The 13,090-nt window shown below is 40.6% G+C and overlaps 1 protein-coding gene across 2 annotated transcripts in view; it reads left to right on the top strand.

Annotated features, from left to right (window-relative positions):
• mtmr14 (myotubularin related protein 14) overlaps positions 1-13,090 on the top strand; it is a 99,800-nt gene that overhangs the window by 57,551 nt on the left and 29,159 nt on the right. For both annotated transcript variants that reach the window (XM_086039838.1, XM_086039839.1), the window contains 5 exons: positions 317-393; positions 1,713-1,749; positions 1,895-1,965; positions 2,136-2,194; positions 4,889-5,021. In XM_086039838.1, coding sequence (XP_085895964.1) covers positions 317-393; positions 1,713-1,749; positions 1,895-1,965; positions 2,136-2,194; positions 4,889-5,021 — 377 coding nt within the window. The remainder of the gene's footprint in view (positions 1-316; positions 394-1,712; positions 1,750-1,894; positions 1,966-2,135; positions 2,195-4,888; positions 5,022-13,090) is intronic.

The following is a 13,090-nucleotide window of genomic DNA, read 5'->3' as shown; positions in this document are numbered from 1 at the left end:
ACAAGTGTTTTCATGCGCACCGATCGGATTAACAATTGACATAACCTACCTCACTCGTTCGGAATAAAATCATGATCAGGTCAGAATATTCCGAATGAGGTGTCCATGTGTGTCCATGTCAATGTAGCCAGTGTCATCACGTGTAACAGAATGAATTAAAATGTTACATTTCAAACTGACTTCTCCAACAAACAATGTAATGGAAGCTGACCATTTCTGAATACAGAGTAAAGTAAACTGTAAAAAGATTTGGAGGGGCGCCATAACTTATGATTTGCTTGATGCTCATCATCTTTTTACTTGCATTTTTTTGCAGGATGGTGCGGTACACAGCACTCTGGAAGCATCTGAGATCTTATATCTGACCATTGCTTATGACTGGTTCCTGTTTGGGTAATAATAATTCATATCATGTATAGATAGATAGTTCGATAGATGAGTGAGTGAGTGTGAGAGAGAGAGAGATGCTGTGCAAAAGTTATATAAAACCTGACTTAAGAGCAATGCTGTCTGGTAGGATGTCAGCCTGGACTTAAGCTTACTCGTTAGCATACTCGATTCTCAAGCTAATCAACTACGGTCACGTGGGTTCAAGCCTCTGCAGGACTGTTCTGGACAGTGATGTGGCGCGAGGTTCATGGCTGGTGAGGCACTGATAAAGTCACATTTACAAATTTGTCACTCAAACCGAGACCGTTTGCTGTTAAATTCGGAGGCCGACATCAAAGACTGGTACACTGGTATATTTGAGAGAAATGGTGATATCATGTATGTAGAAAACATTTTAGACCTTCATCGTCCTGTTTATCTCATAAAAGATGGGAGTAAAAACAAAAATGTTGCGTTTATATATACATACATACATATATATATTAGGGGTGTAACGGTTTTTGTATTCGTCCCGTACCATCTCGGTATGGGCTTCACGGTTCGGTGCACACAGTCACACGACGAATACGTCTGATGGGGAAAAAAAAAAGTCAACGGCTAAGACCAAGCAACAGCCACATTTGTTGTTCGGAGAAGAAATAGATCAAAACAAATGTTGAAGAAAAATGACGAGTGCAGGAGAAAGCATGGAGTTAGAGGAGCCGTCTGCACTATACAAATCAGCTGTTTGTACAGTGTATTTTATATATCGTCGCTGTCATGTGAAAAACACTCATGTCCATTTTTTTCTAATTTCTTATTGTTACGTGAATAGTGTTTCCGCGTTACAGACATTGCATTAACGTGAAAATTTAATTTTTTTCCAAAATTGGAAATTTTTCACAGGACAGCACCGATATAGTATAATCAGCCGGGAACACTTCGGCTTCCGTACGGCGGCGGTGGAGCGAACAAGCACTGTGTCGGCGTTGTTCGACCTCCATGTGGTATGTTGCAGGTACCACTTCAAACATGCTAACACGTGTATATTATGACGGCAGTCACCGGGGGTCGAAAAAAGAAAGCTGCTCAGCACCACCAACTTATCCCTGCTACTCTTAAGCAGCCTCGGCAGACAGGCAGGCACAGGCAGTGATGGACTGACTGACCGATCCGTCTGTCTGAATGCCTACCTCTGGACTTTTCATGTTGTCTCTATGCACTGTTGGACTAAAATAAAATGCCTTACTGCTTTTGCCATTGTATGTAGCTTTAAATGTGCAACTTTTGTTTTGGTTCTCACCTCCTCCTAAAGATGTTTCATCCATCTGTTTCTCTTTCAGTCACATGCTGCCCGACCGACTCTCCAAGGGGGAGGAGGTACATTTACATTTGTCATTGTATTTGGCATGTATTTCTCAAAATAAAGCTTAAAAATAATTGAGTAGTCCATAATTGTGTATTTTAAATTTTTATTTTGTTTTGCTGTTTCACCATTTGATGAAAACAATTCTTTCTTCTACAGATTTTCTTTTTTTGCTTCAGTTTTTTGAAGCACATTGTCTCAGAGAAGTTTTCTGCTATTAAAAAGCACAGGTGTGTTCATTTGTTGTTTATTTTGTTTATTTGTTGTATACCAGTATATTTATTTTTCTTTCCTGATATGATTTACATAATACTGTATAGTCTATATACTTTCCCAATAATACAACTCATAATACCCTCTTGATTATATTTTGTGCTTCAGTGTTTTGCCTTTCTTACAGAAGGAAGAACTCTCACTGCAAAGATGGTGATTTTACATTGGAGGACCTCTGCCAGTTAAGTAAGTCAACAACACTCCTGACGCTGACCCTATATACTAAATATTGACAATCCATGCAGAAAATTTTATATGAACAAACATCAGAACTATCTGATTTGCAAACAACAAGGAATAAATAGCTAGTAGTGTTTGTCCTGCTAACACATTAGCTACAAAGAATATTCATAACTACAAATATTTATAAATATTATAGCGGAAAGGCACCCAGGCTGCAAACGGATGGCGATTTGACGGACCCGCAAATTTTAGTAAAATGCCCATCTCTGAAAACAAACAAACATAGGGATGCAGTGTTTTGGTAGACAAGATGATGTAGTGTTCTTTGATGTGTGAAAACACTTGGCTGGATTTGTGTTTATATTAAAGGATTTTTACCCACTGAAATGTTATAGGGAAGAAAACAGTAGTTTTCATGTTATACGCTCAAAGCCAAGGCAATGATTCGACATACTAAAGTAGTCTTTAAGAAGAGAAATTATGCAATTAAAAAAAAAAAAAACAGTTGGGGGTGAGTTTTAGATTACTTTTTGGGGGGTAATGAGAAGTTCTCTTAGCTGGCTGACAGTTTAAGATGACGCTTCAGCCTTCGTCAGAGCTGTCAAGGAAGAGAACTTCTTTGCCTCCAAAAATATCCATCATCCTGATTTCCATCTGCACCATACAAAGTGTTAATGGTGCACTGCTTCCCCCTCCTGAGATGCCGAATGGCGGACAAGAATTCCGTTGAAATCGTTTTCCATGACCTCGCCAAACTCCTCCCATGGCCGTGTTTTTGCCGCAGAGCAACCGCAGAGGCTGCCTGCGGAGTCTCACAGGCCAAAAAGGCTAGATAGGACTCTTTCTTCAACTTGACAACATCCCCCACCACCCGTGTCCACCAGTGGTTTCGGGGATTGCTGCCACGACAGGCACTTACCACCTTACGATCACAGCTTTGATCAGCTGCCTCAACAATGGAGGCACGAAACATGGTCCACTCGTACTCAATCTCTCCTGCCTCCCCCGGGACGTGGGCAAAGTTCTGCCAGATCTGACCGGCATCTTCCCCCACCATTGGAGCCAACACACCACCAGATGGTGATCAGTTAACAGCTCCGCCCAACTCTTCACCCGGGTGTCCAAAGTATGTGGCCGCAAATCCGATGACATGACTACAAAGTCAATCACTCGGCCTAGAGTGTCCTGTGCCAAGTGCACATATGGACACCCTTATGTTTGAACATGGTATTCGTTATGGACAATCAGTGACGAGCACAAGTTGGGTAACAGAACACCACTCGGGTTCTGATCCGGGGGACCGTTCTTTCCAATCACGCTCTTCTAGGTCTTACTGTCATTGCCCACGTGAGCGTTAAAGTTCCCCAGCACACCCTGCAAGGACTCCAAAAAGGGTGGGAACTCTGAACTGCTGTTTGGTGCAGAGGCACAAACAGTAATGAGGACACATACTCCCATCCGAGGGCAGAGGGAGGCTACCCTTTCTTCCGGGGTGAACCCCAAGTACAGGCGCCAAGCCAGGGGGCAATAAGTATGCACACAACCAGAGATGGGAAGTAACAAAGTACAAATACGTACTACTGTCACTTTACTTGATTAATTTTTTCCAGTACCTTGTAATTCAAAGATAATTTTTTAGAATACTTTTGACTTTTATCTGTTACATTTTAACAGCAGTATCTGTACTTTTTACTCAATACATTTTCAAAACAGGGTTGTTACTTTTGTTTTACATGATGCTTGATGATTTAAAAATAAATTAGACCAATGTTGATAGCTCGGCCAATCATCTAAAGGGTCACACCCCACATACAGAATGTCAGTACTTTTCCAATATCTGCCCACACCTGCTCGGTGCCTCTCAGCTTGGGCAACTCCAGACTGGAAGAAAGTCCATCCCCTCTCTAGAGGACTTACCAGAGCCCAAGCTGTGCATGGAGGCGAGCCCGACTATATCTAGTCCGAATTTCTCTGCCTCACACACTAGCTCGGGCTCCTTCCCTGCCAGAGCGGTGACATTCCATGTCCCAGAAGCTAGTTTCTGTAGCCGGTTATCGTACCACCAAGGTCCCCTCCTTTTGCCACCGCCCAGTTCACGGGCCACCCCACCCTTTTGGTGCCTCCCACAGGTGGTGAACCCATGGGAAGAGGGACCCATGTTGTCTTTTCGGGCTGAGTCCAGCCGGGTGCCCATGGGTGCAGCCGCTCGCCAGTGAGCCCTACCTCCAGGCCTGGCTCCAGAGGGAGGGGGGCCCCCAATGACCCCGCGTCCGGGCAAGGGAAAATGTCCTAGAATTTTACTCATCATAAGGTTCTCTGAGTCGTGCTTTGTCTGGTCCCTCACCTAGGACCTGTTTGCCATGGGTGACCCTGCCAGTAAACATCAAACATGCCATAAAGCGCCAGACAACTTGGCTCCTAGGATCATTGGGGACACGCAAACCCCTTTACCACGGTCATGGACTGGCGTCTTTATTAATTTTTAAACTTTCCTTCACCATTACTCCCCGCAATTCTGTGAGTTTTCTGCAATGACCAACTGAAGTCAGCGTGTCACAAAAATGGTCTTCACAGTTGTAGCTGTCATCTAAGGCCCCATGTTTGTTTCCTCAAATTGTAAGACTATACACAGTGGTGAAAGGGCACCTTAATTTCTCACAGCACAATGTTAAAAGATCCCTGTTGTGCGTGTCTTAGAGTCCAGGGATCGTGGAAGTGTGTCAAGTCTGAGCAGTGACTTTTCCCTCATCACTGAAGAAGTGGGTGTGACTTCCAACTTCACAAGTGACACTGTGGACCACCTCTCCAGCCATCCTTCACTTTCCACTTGGTTAGTGTCATGCACGCTTGAGTCCTGGTCAGAATTTTGGGAAATGGTTTTGTTAGGTCTGCAAAATAATTTGCAGTAAAATTCATATGGAAAAAGACAAGTCAAATACAGGCGACAATGACTCCTACACTGAGACCAAAGGCCTCATTTATCAACCGTGCGTGGAAAGGTTTTCTCAATTCTTTTATAGGACTGGAATTTGGTGTGCGTGCGTGTCCCTATCCAATTGTGGACTTGGGCGTCATCACACTTCCACCAAAAGGGGACCTCATAGCCAACAGCGGACATTTTTTAGGTCCCCTCTTGGTCATGGTCGAAATCATGCTAAAATCAGATGACACATGCTCTGGTGATGTTTTTTTTCATTTTAGCCAAGTGTGGACTTGAAGGTGTTTGAGTGTTTAAGTCCGTTCGTGCTCTACCCCTGTAGGCTGTGGCCGGGATTACGACCGATTACTCCCACTCACTCGTCATTTTACATACACTCCCTGGAGGTGTTAACGATTGGCATTTAAGGCAGCCTTTCAGACTCCAGAATTTAACAGGTTACTGAGTGCAGAATGTCTCTTTAAACCAATGTTGTCTTTATTTTTGAAACATTTTTAAATTGCTAAGGAAACACTTTTTAGACTGACTTTTTTCCAATATATTTAATGGCTCAGTCTACACTTCTGAGAATGCTATTTTTCATACCATGCACATGACAGAAAAAAGTATACATCTTACAGTAAAAGTTTTGGTCAAATGTGATTTTGATGTGGCGGCACGGTGGTCGACTGGTTAGCACGTCCGCCTCACAGTTCAGAGGTCGTGGGTTCGATCCCGGCTCCGGCCTCCCTGTGTGGAGTTTGCATGTTCTCCCCGTGCCTGCGTGGGTTTTCTCCGGGCACTCCGGTTTCCTCCCACATTCCAAAAACATGCATGGTAAGTTGATTGGATACTCTAAATTGCCCCTAGGTGTGATTGTGAGTGCGGTTGTTTGTCTCTGTGTGCCCTGCGATTGGCTGGCAACCAGTTCAGGGTGTCCCCTGCCTACTGCCCAAAGACAGCTGGGATAGGCTCCAGCACGCCCCGCGACCCTTGTGAGGAGAAGCGGTACAGATAATGGATGGATGGATGGATTTTGATGTTATTTGATGCACATTACAGGCAAAAAAGGTACTTTTACTGTTTGGAAATAGTAACAGGAGTTACCTATTATATAGCATAGAATGACATTCACACTCCAGCATGGATGGAAAGTAAAATAAGCTAAATTAATATGTAAAATTACAAACTTACTATATTGATGGTAAAAAGCGATTTGTTATGAAAGAACATTTACTGTATGCAATCACAGAGGTTCCCTCTTGGCTGGTAAATAGTGACTGGAGTCCCCTCTTAGATAGCACAGATCGACGTTCACACTCCAGAATCAAAGAAAGGACAAATTAAAGGCCAAATGAACAATTGATACTACTTTCTTCAGATATTAATGGTCATATATGGTTTGTTGTATTTTTTTATGCAAATTACTGAATAAAGGTACTTCTACTTTATGGAATCACTGAGGTTCCCTCTTGGCTGGACAATAGTGACTGGAGTTCCCTGTTGGATAGCACAGAGCGACATTCACACTCCAGAATCAAAGAAAGCAAAGATAAAAAGCCAAATGAAGAATTAATACTATTTTCTTAACATAATTGATGGTCATATATAATTTATTTTTATGCATATTACAGAAAAATAAATTACTTTAACTGAGAATTCTACTGAGAGTAGAATGGCTAAAAGTGGACTCTCCTTTCTGGTTATTTTTAAAATTAAAAAATGGTAATGGGGAGCTTCCTTTTAAGGTCTTAAACATAATACTACCTAAAATATTGATTTTCTTTTTTACTGTGGAACTTTCCAAGAGGGGGCAGTTTGAGTCTACCTATCGACTAGGGACATCCAATACCTGCAGTGGTTATACTCAACATAAACCCTTTAGGGATTTGGTTCACTTCAAAAGCTATCTTTTTACATTTAAAAAAGAAAAATAATGAATATAAGCTGTTATGAAATGTGCTATATAAATAAAGTTATATTGTATTGTATTGTATTGTATTGTATAAATAAGAAATATGATACTATCAAATTGGTGAGCAGACCGTGTACCGTGAACTTTCCAGCAATACAATGAGGCTTATTGCAATGCTGTGAGCTTCCACGAAATACTGCAATAAATATCATAACATGACATCAATACCGTGATAAAACCAAACCGTCAGCTTTTGATATCGTTAAAGCAGGTTTATCTAATGAAAATTTAATTTCGGCCGACGATAGGATTGTGAGGAAAAAGTTCTGTTTTACACAAAGTAAGCATTACGATACAAGCAAGATCATTTCAGCCCAAAAAATCCTGCTATAAAGCAGCCAACCATGGAGGAGTCATTTACTCAATGCAACGTGTATGATAAAAAAGGGGCACAATGGAGCACTATCACTGAAGCGGTCGCGTTGCACATCGCTAAAGACCAAGCACCCTCATATACAGTGGCAGACCACTTACTGCAAACGCTAGACAAGGCCTGGTCAACCCGCGAGCCGCACGCGGCTCTTTGGCCTGTTTTATGTGGCTCCTGAATAGGTTTGGGGTTAGGGTCTTAACCGTTGAATAGGGACGTCCCGTATTTTGGGCTACTTTGGTTTGTCCCATACGGGACCTGAAATGTCCCGTATATTGACAAATACAGAAAACTGCAATCTACCGATCCTGTAATATAAGATGCTTTTAGTAAAGCTTTGGATGTCAATAATGACGGACACAGACGCTTTAGCAGCTCAATGTGTTTTACTTGTATACTTGTTCGACCATACATTGCTGGTTCTTAACTGTGATAGCACATTACAGCGCTCCTAATGGAGACTCTTGGTACTACATATGACAGATCCTAGATCAGATAAAGCGTCAATCTCAGAACAAGCGGCAATCACTCCACCTGTCATGTAGGGACTTCTCTCTGGCTGCGCAAAATGACAGAAGACTACTTAAGTCAGTCACTCCTCTCTTACATTTCAGATTTCTTACACCCGTTTTTTGATGAAAAGAGACAAATTGTGGTTTCATATGGTTTCATATGAGGTGACATATCGTTGCTGTCCTGTGAAAAACACTGGCCATTTTTTCATTTTTTCTTATTTTTACGTAAATGTGGTTTCAGCATTAACGTGAAAATTAGAAAAAAAAATCCAAAATTCATATGTCATGCTCACACCACCGTGCACCTGTCCCTTATTTAGGAGTGAGAAAGTTGGCAACCCTACTCCTGAAGCCTTTTTGGTGCGGGTAAAAGTTCCTTGCCATCACCCTGATCTTGTGTAGCTGCAAAAATAACAAGCGTTTTCTCTTAAAATGGAATTTTGCTCGGCAGTGTGGCATTTCAGCGTCTCAGTTCCAGGTTCATGTTACGCTGTAACCCACGTGATAATGTGACACCTCTGAAGAAATACAATGATGATTGGCTGACTTGGCGCACGTGATCTTTATCCCGCGAGTTATGTAAACAAATGCCAACCGTGTGCGCTTGAGCTACAGAACATTAATCTTCAGATCTACTAATCTACGGTGGTCGACTGGTTAGCATGTCCGCCTCACAGTACAGATGTCATGGGTTCGAATTCCCCAAATTTATGAAGCACTCATATCAACTTGCTTAGAACATTTCACGGCGATGGAGCAGTTTATGTATACGTATTTTTTTTCTTGTGGCTCTTTGCAGTCACACAGTCAAAAGTGTGCCTTTTTGCACAGTTACGGGTGCTATTTCTGTATTTAACACATACATAAGGTGCACCGTATTATTGGGCGCAGGAATGGTAAAACATACAATAGCTTAAAACACACGGTAGCATGCATGCACGCTAAATCATATGCTAGCAAGCATGCTATCGTATGTTTTTAAGAAAGCAGCGGGAGCAAAACTGAGTTCAGTTGTTTGTTTTTTTTAACATTTATCAATGTACTCACGTAATTGTCTGTGATTAACTATCATCCACAAATCCATCAAAGTCCTCATCTTCGGTGTCTGAAATGAACAGCTGGGCAAGCTCTCCATTAAACACGCCAGGTTCGCCTTTGTCATTGTCCGAGTCAGTCTCGTTGCCGTGCGGCTCCTCAGAAACGATGCAGGCTTTTGCGAAAGCTCGCACAACAGTGCAAGCAGACACTTTAGCCCAAGCATCCACAATCCATTCACAAATTGTAGGCGTAACTTGCCCGGCGCTGCCTCCCAGTCTTTGTGAAGCTGTGTTCGCCACCCGTCTTCCATCGCTCCCACGCCGCTCGCAACACCGATGTCCGGTGGTTGGAGGTCCTATTAAATTAAGCCTCCGGGAATAATGGCAAGCTCGGAGTTCATTTGCTTCACTTAGTGTTTCACAGCGCGCATGCAGTCACAGATTAACAGCAACGCTGACGTGTGGAAAAAAACATGCGGTCTCTTTGGCTAGGTTAGGTCTTAACGCTCAATTCGGATTTTTTTTAAAAATCTTGAGTTTTTTGTGTAAGCGTTCATATTACATTTTAAATGCGACCTCGGTCTTGCCTGCTGTATGACCTGCATGCGAGACAACGTCACTCCTGTGTTTGCGGAAGTAAATGTGGTCCAGCGTGTCGGGACATTTATACAGTGAAGCGATTAGGTATGAGGTAGAAATAAATACAGTATTTGGGGAAAATCATCCGCAGTCAGCCACTCTCTCCTTTTTCTCCTCGTCCATCCAGCCCTTTTGATTGGCCTTGATTATGACTCCGGCCGGAAACCTTTCTTGAGGCAGCGTCTTCCGCTTAAAAATCACCATAGGTGGCAGTTTCAGTCCATTACCATGGCAACCAAGCACAACAGTAAAAGCCGACTTTTCGTGTCCCGTTGTGGTATCGCTACTGTGCTGGTCCCCTTCTTCTCCACAGTGTGGTTCACCGGGATGTCGTAAGTGAGCGGCACCTCGTCCATGTTGGTCATGTGGTTGGCCCGGATGCATTTGTCGGCAATCTTTTTACTACAGTAGCAGCGGAAGATTGCCAGCTTTTCCTTGTAATCTGCCGGAAGTTGCTGCGCCACGGTGGTCCTTGTCGGGATGTTTAACAATGTGATATGTTGTTGTTGTTCTTCTTCTTGTTATCAGTTACGCCAATAGTTGGCAATCGCGCACTGTTGAGAGAGTGGAAGCCAAATGTGTAACAGGTTGTTGACGCTGATAAGATGCATGTTCGAATAAATGCCGACCAAGTTGGGCCAATGCAATGCTCAATTTTCATTTCTTCTGCAAGCGTTTTTGCTCTCTCTCTCTCTCTCTCTCTTGCTCTTGCTCTCTCTCGCTTGTAGCTTGGAGTTTGAACTGTGCTTTGTAGGCGTGTCTCTTCGTGGGTGCCATTTTCAATGTTATCACATCACATCTTTATTTATATAGTGCTTTCACAACAGCTGCAGCTGTAACAAAGCGCTTTACATGTCACAAAATGACACTACACCACTAAATAAAATGTGTCAAACATAGAAATCTATGGTAATGCTTATATGGGCCATTCAACCAAAATTGTGCCATTTGCCTCAATTACATGAAAATACATTTTTATCAAGTGTCCTGCACATTGATGTGTATTGTGTTTAAAGTTAACTCAAGTTAATTCAATTAGCGTAAATGTGATGGCTATAGTGCCTGTATTTGCTCATTTTATGCTGATAAACTCACTAAGCGTATGCACAATGAATGCACATAATGCACTTGATACCTACTGGGGCGTGCTTTAGCGTCCTCTGTCTCACCCACCCTACTCCCTTTAACGTCAGCATGGTGTCCTCACTCACGTCCGACTTTTCTCTATAGCGTGTTGGCAGCAAATGCTCCCAGTCAAAAGCAGTGCTCAACAAAGTCACATAACAATCACAGATATTGGAACTCGGTGCACACATAAGCCGCACCAAATTATTAGGCGTACCGTCCATTTTGGAGAAAATTTTAGACTTTTAAGTGCGCCTTAGTCGTGAAAATATGGTGTGTGTATATATATATATATATATATATATATATATATATATATATATATATGCATATATGTATATATGCATATATGTATATATACACTAGTGCTGTCAAATTTTTTAAACTAATTAATCGCAACATTTTCTGTAATTGATTGCGAGTACAAGTACAATTTTTTACGAAGCTTGGAACCGATATTTAGTAAAATTTTGGAATTAATGTGGTAAAAAATAAAAGGATATTTTGACTCAAAGAGTGGTCTAATAGCTTTCTTTGATCCTTGAATATGATTATTTTCCTGTAAACTACAACAGTTGAACGGTACACCAAAGACATACAAATAATATGGTATTTGTATTTGGCTGTGCAAATTATTTTGGATTTCTCCAATGAGCCTTCAAGCCACTTTTTAAAGTAAAACTACGTAAAAGTCCATCTTTGTGACAGTGACTCTCCTCTAAGTTTGGCTGCACAGTGAGCGCAGGTCAGTTGCTACAGGAAGTAAATTAAACTGAGTTAACTGAGTTAATTTTTTTTAGTGCGTTATGAAATTTAAATTAATCTCCATAGTTAATGCTTTAATTTTGACAGCCCTAATATATACATATATATATATATATATATATATATATAATGTCCCATTATTTTCTTGAACTTTAATACCCTTAACATGAATAAGAGGATTGATTTTCTTATGCAAATACTTTATTAAAGAAAAGTCAACCCAAACATTTTATTTAATATTTTTCAAGAATATGCTCTATGCAAGCCCACTACACTGATAAATATTTTGAGGCTGATCTACTTAAAACTGTAAGGTAACGTTTTGCATCTGATTTTTTTTGTAGATAAAGCAAGGATAGTGTTTGTTTCATCAACTTAAATTTCTTGTGCGTAAGAAATCTGTTTTGCAAGTAAAGTCTACTTAACTTTACAAGTCAAGTTAGTTTTAATTTTGCAAGTTAAGTCAACTTAGTTTTTTTAATTACTTAAGTAAATGTTACTTAACTTTATAAGGTAACTTACTTGGAAAGTTAAGTAGACATTACTTGCAAAAACTAACCTGATTTGCAAAGTTAAATGGACTTTACTTGCAAATCTAATTTCTTGCACACAAGAAATTAAGTAGCCTATACAAAACAATCCTTGCACAATCTACAAAATAATCTGATGCAAAAAGTTACCTTACATTTTTTAAGTAGATCAAGCACACCATTTTGTCATGCTGGGTCTACTTAAAATATTATGTGACACCTGTTGGGCAATCATCCACGTATCACGTCAAAATATGTTGCCAAGGCCAAGTGCTGACATGACTATAAATAGACATGAACTGCAACAAATGATTAATCAATTGATAGCAATTAAATTATCAACTATTTTTATAAATTATTTTTCAGAGGGAAAAATGCCAAGTTATCTGATTTGACATATTTTTGTTTAAAATTGTGGACTGTTGATTAGGACAAACAATCATTGGTTGCAGCCCTAATACTGTACACTATGAACAACACCTTGCACATGTGTCAAACAATGTATAATTATGTAAATTAATCCAACACAAAACTTGGAAGTTCTTCGGTTGAGATAAACATATTTATTTGACAATAAAAGACTTTGAGTCATGAACACTGGAGGTAAGACATGCTATCAGAACGCCAGAATCTTTCTTGTAAAGTTTGAACAGGTGAACACTGGAGGTAAGACATGCTATCAGAACGCCAGAGTCTTTCTTGTAAAGTTTGAACAGGTGAACACTGGAAGGATATGCAATTCCTGCTGTAAAAATGGCAAATATATATATATTTAAAGGACATGTTGAGTCACAATCAATGTTTGTCTCAAAAATTAACTCACCTAATATCCGTTCATCTAACACCATCCAAATATCCAACCTCAGCTTGTGGAAGTTTTTATTCAATTCTGTTAAAGAATTGATCATTTTGTCAATGTTAACACACAGACACCCAACATATATAAAATGCTCCTGTTGTTGACAGTTTCATATTGTAGTCCTTTGTTTTTATAAGAAAAATCATTTTAAAAAGATTATTTTAAAC

Source organism: Filicampus tigris, chromosome 9 (assembly GCF_054856515.1).
Source record: "Filicampus tigris isolate MCC_2025a chromosome 9, RoL_Ftig_1.0, whole genome shotgun sequence".
Classification (NCBI taxonomy): Eukaryota; Metazoa; Chordata; class Actinopteri; order Syngnathiformes; family Syngnathidae; genus Filicampus; species Filicampus tigris.
The sequence above is the reverse complement of the archived record's forward strand: the minus strand, read 5'-3'. Positions and strand labels throughout refer to the sequence as shown.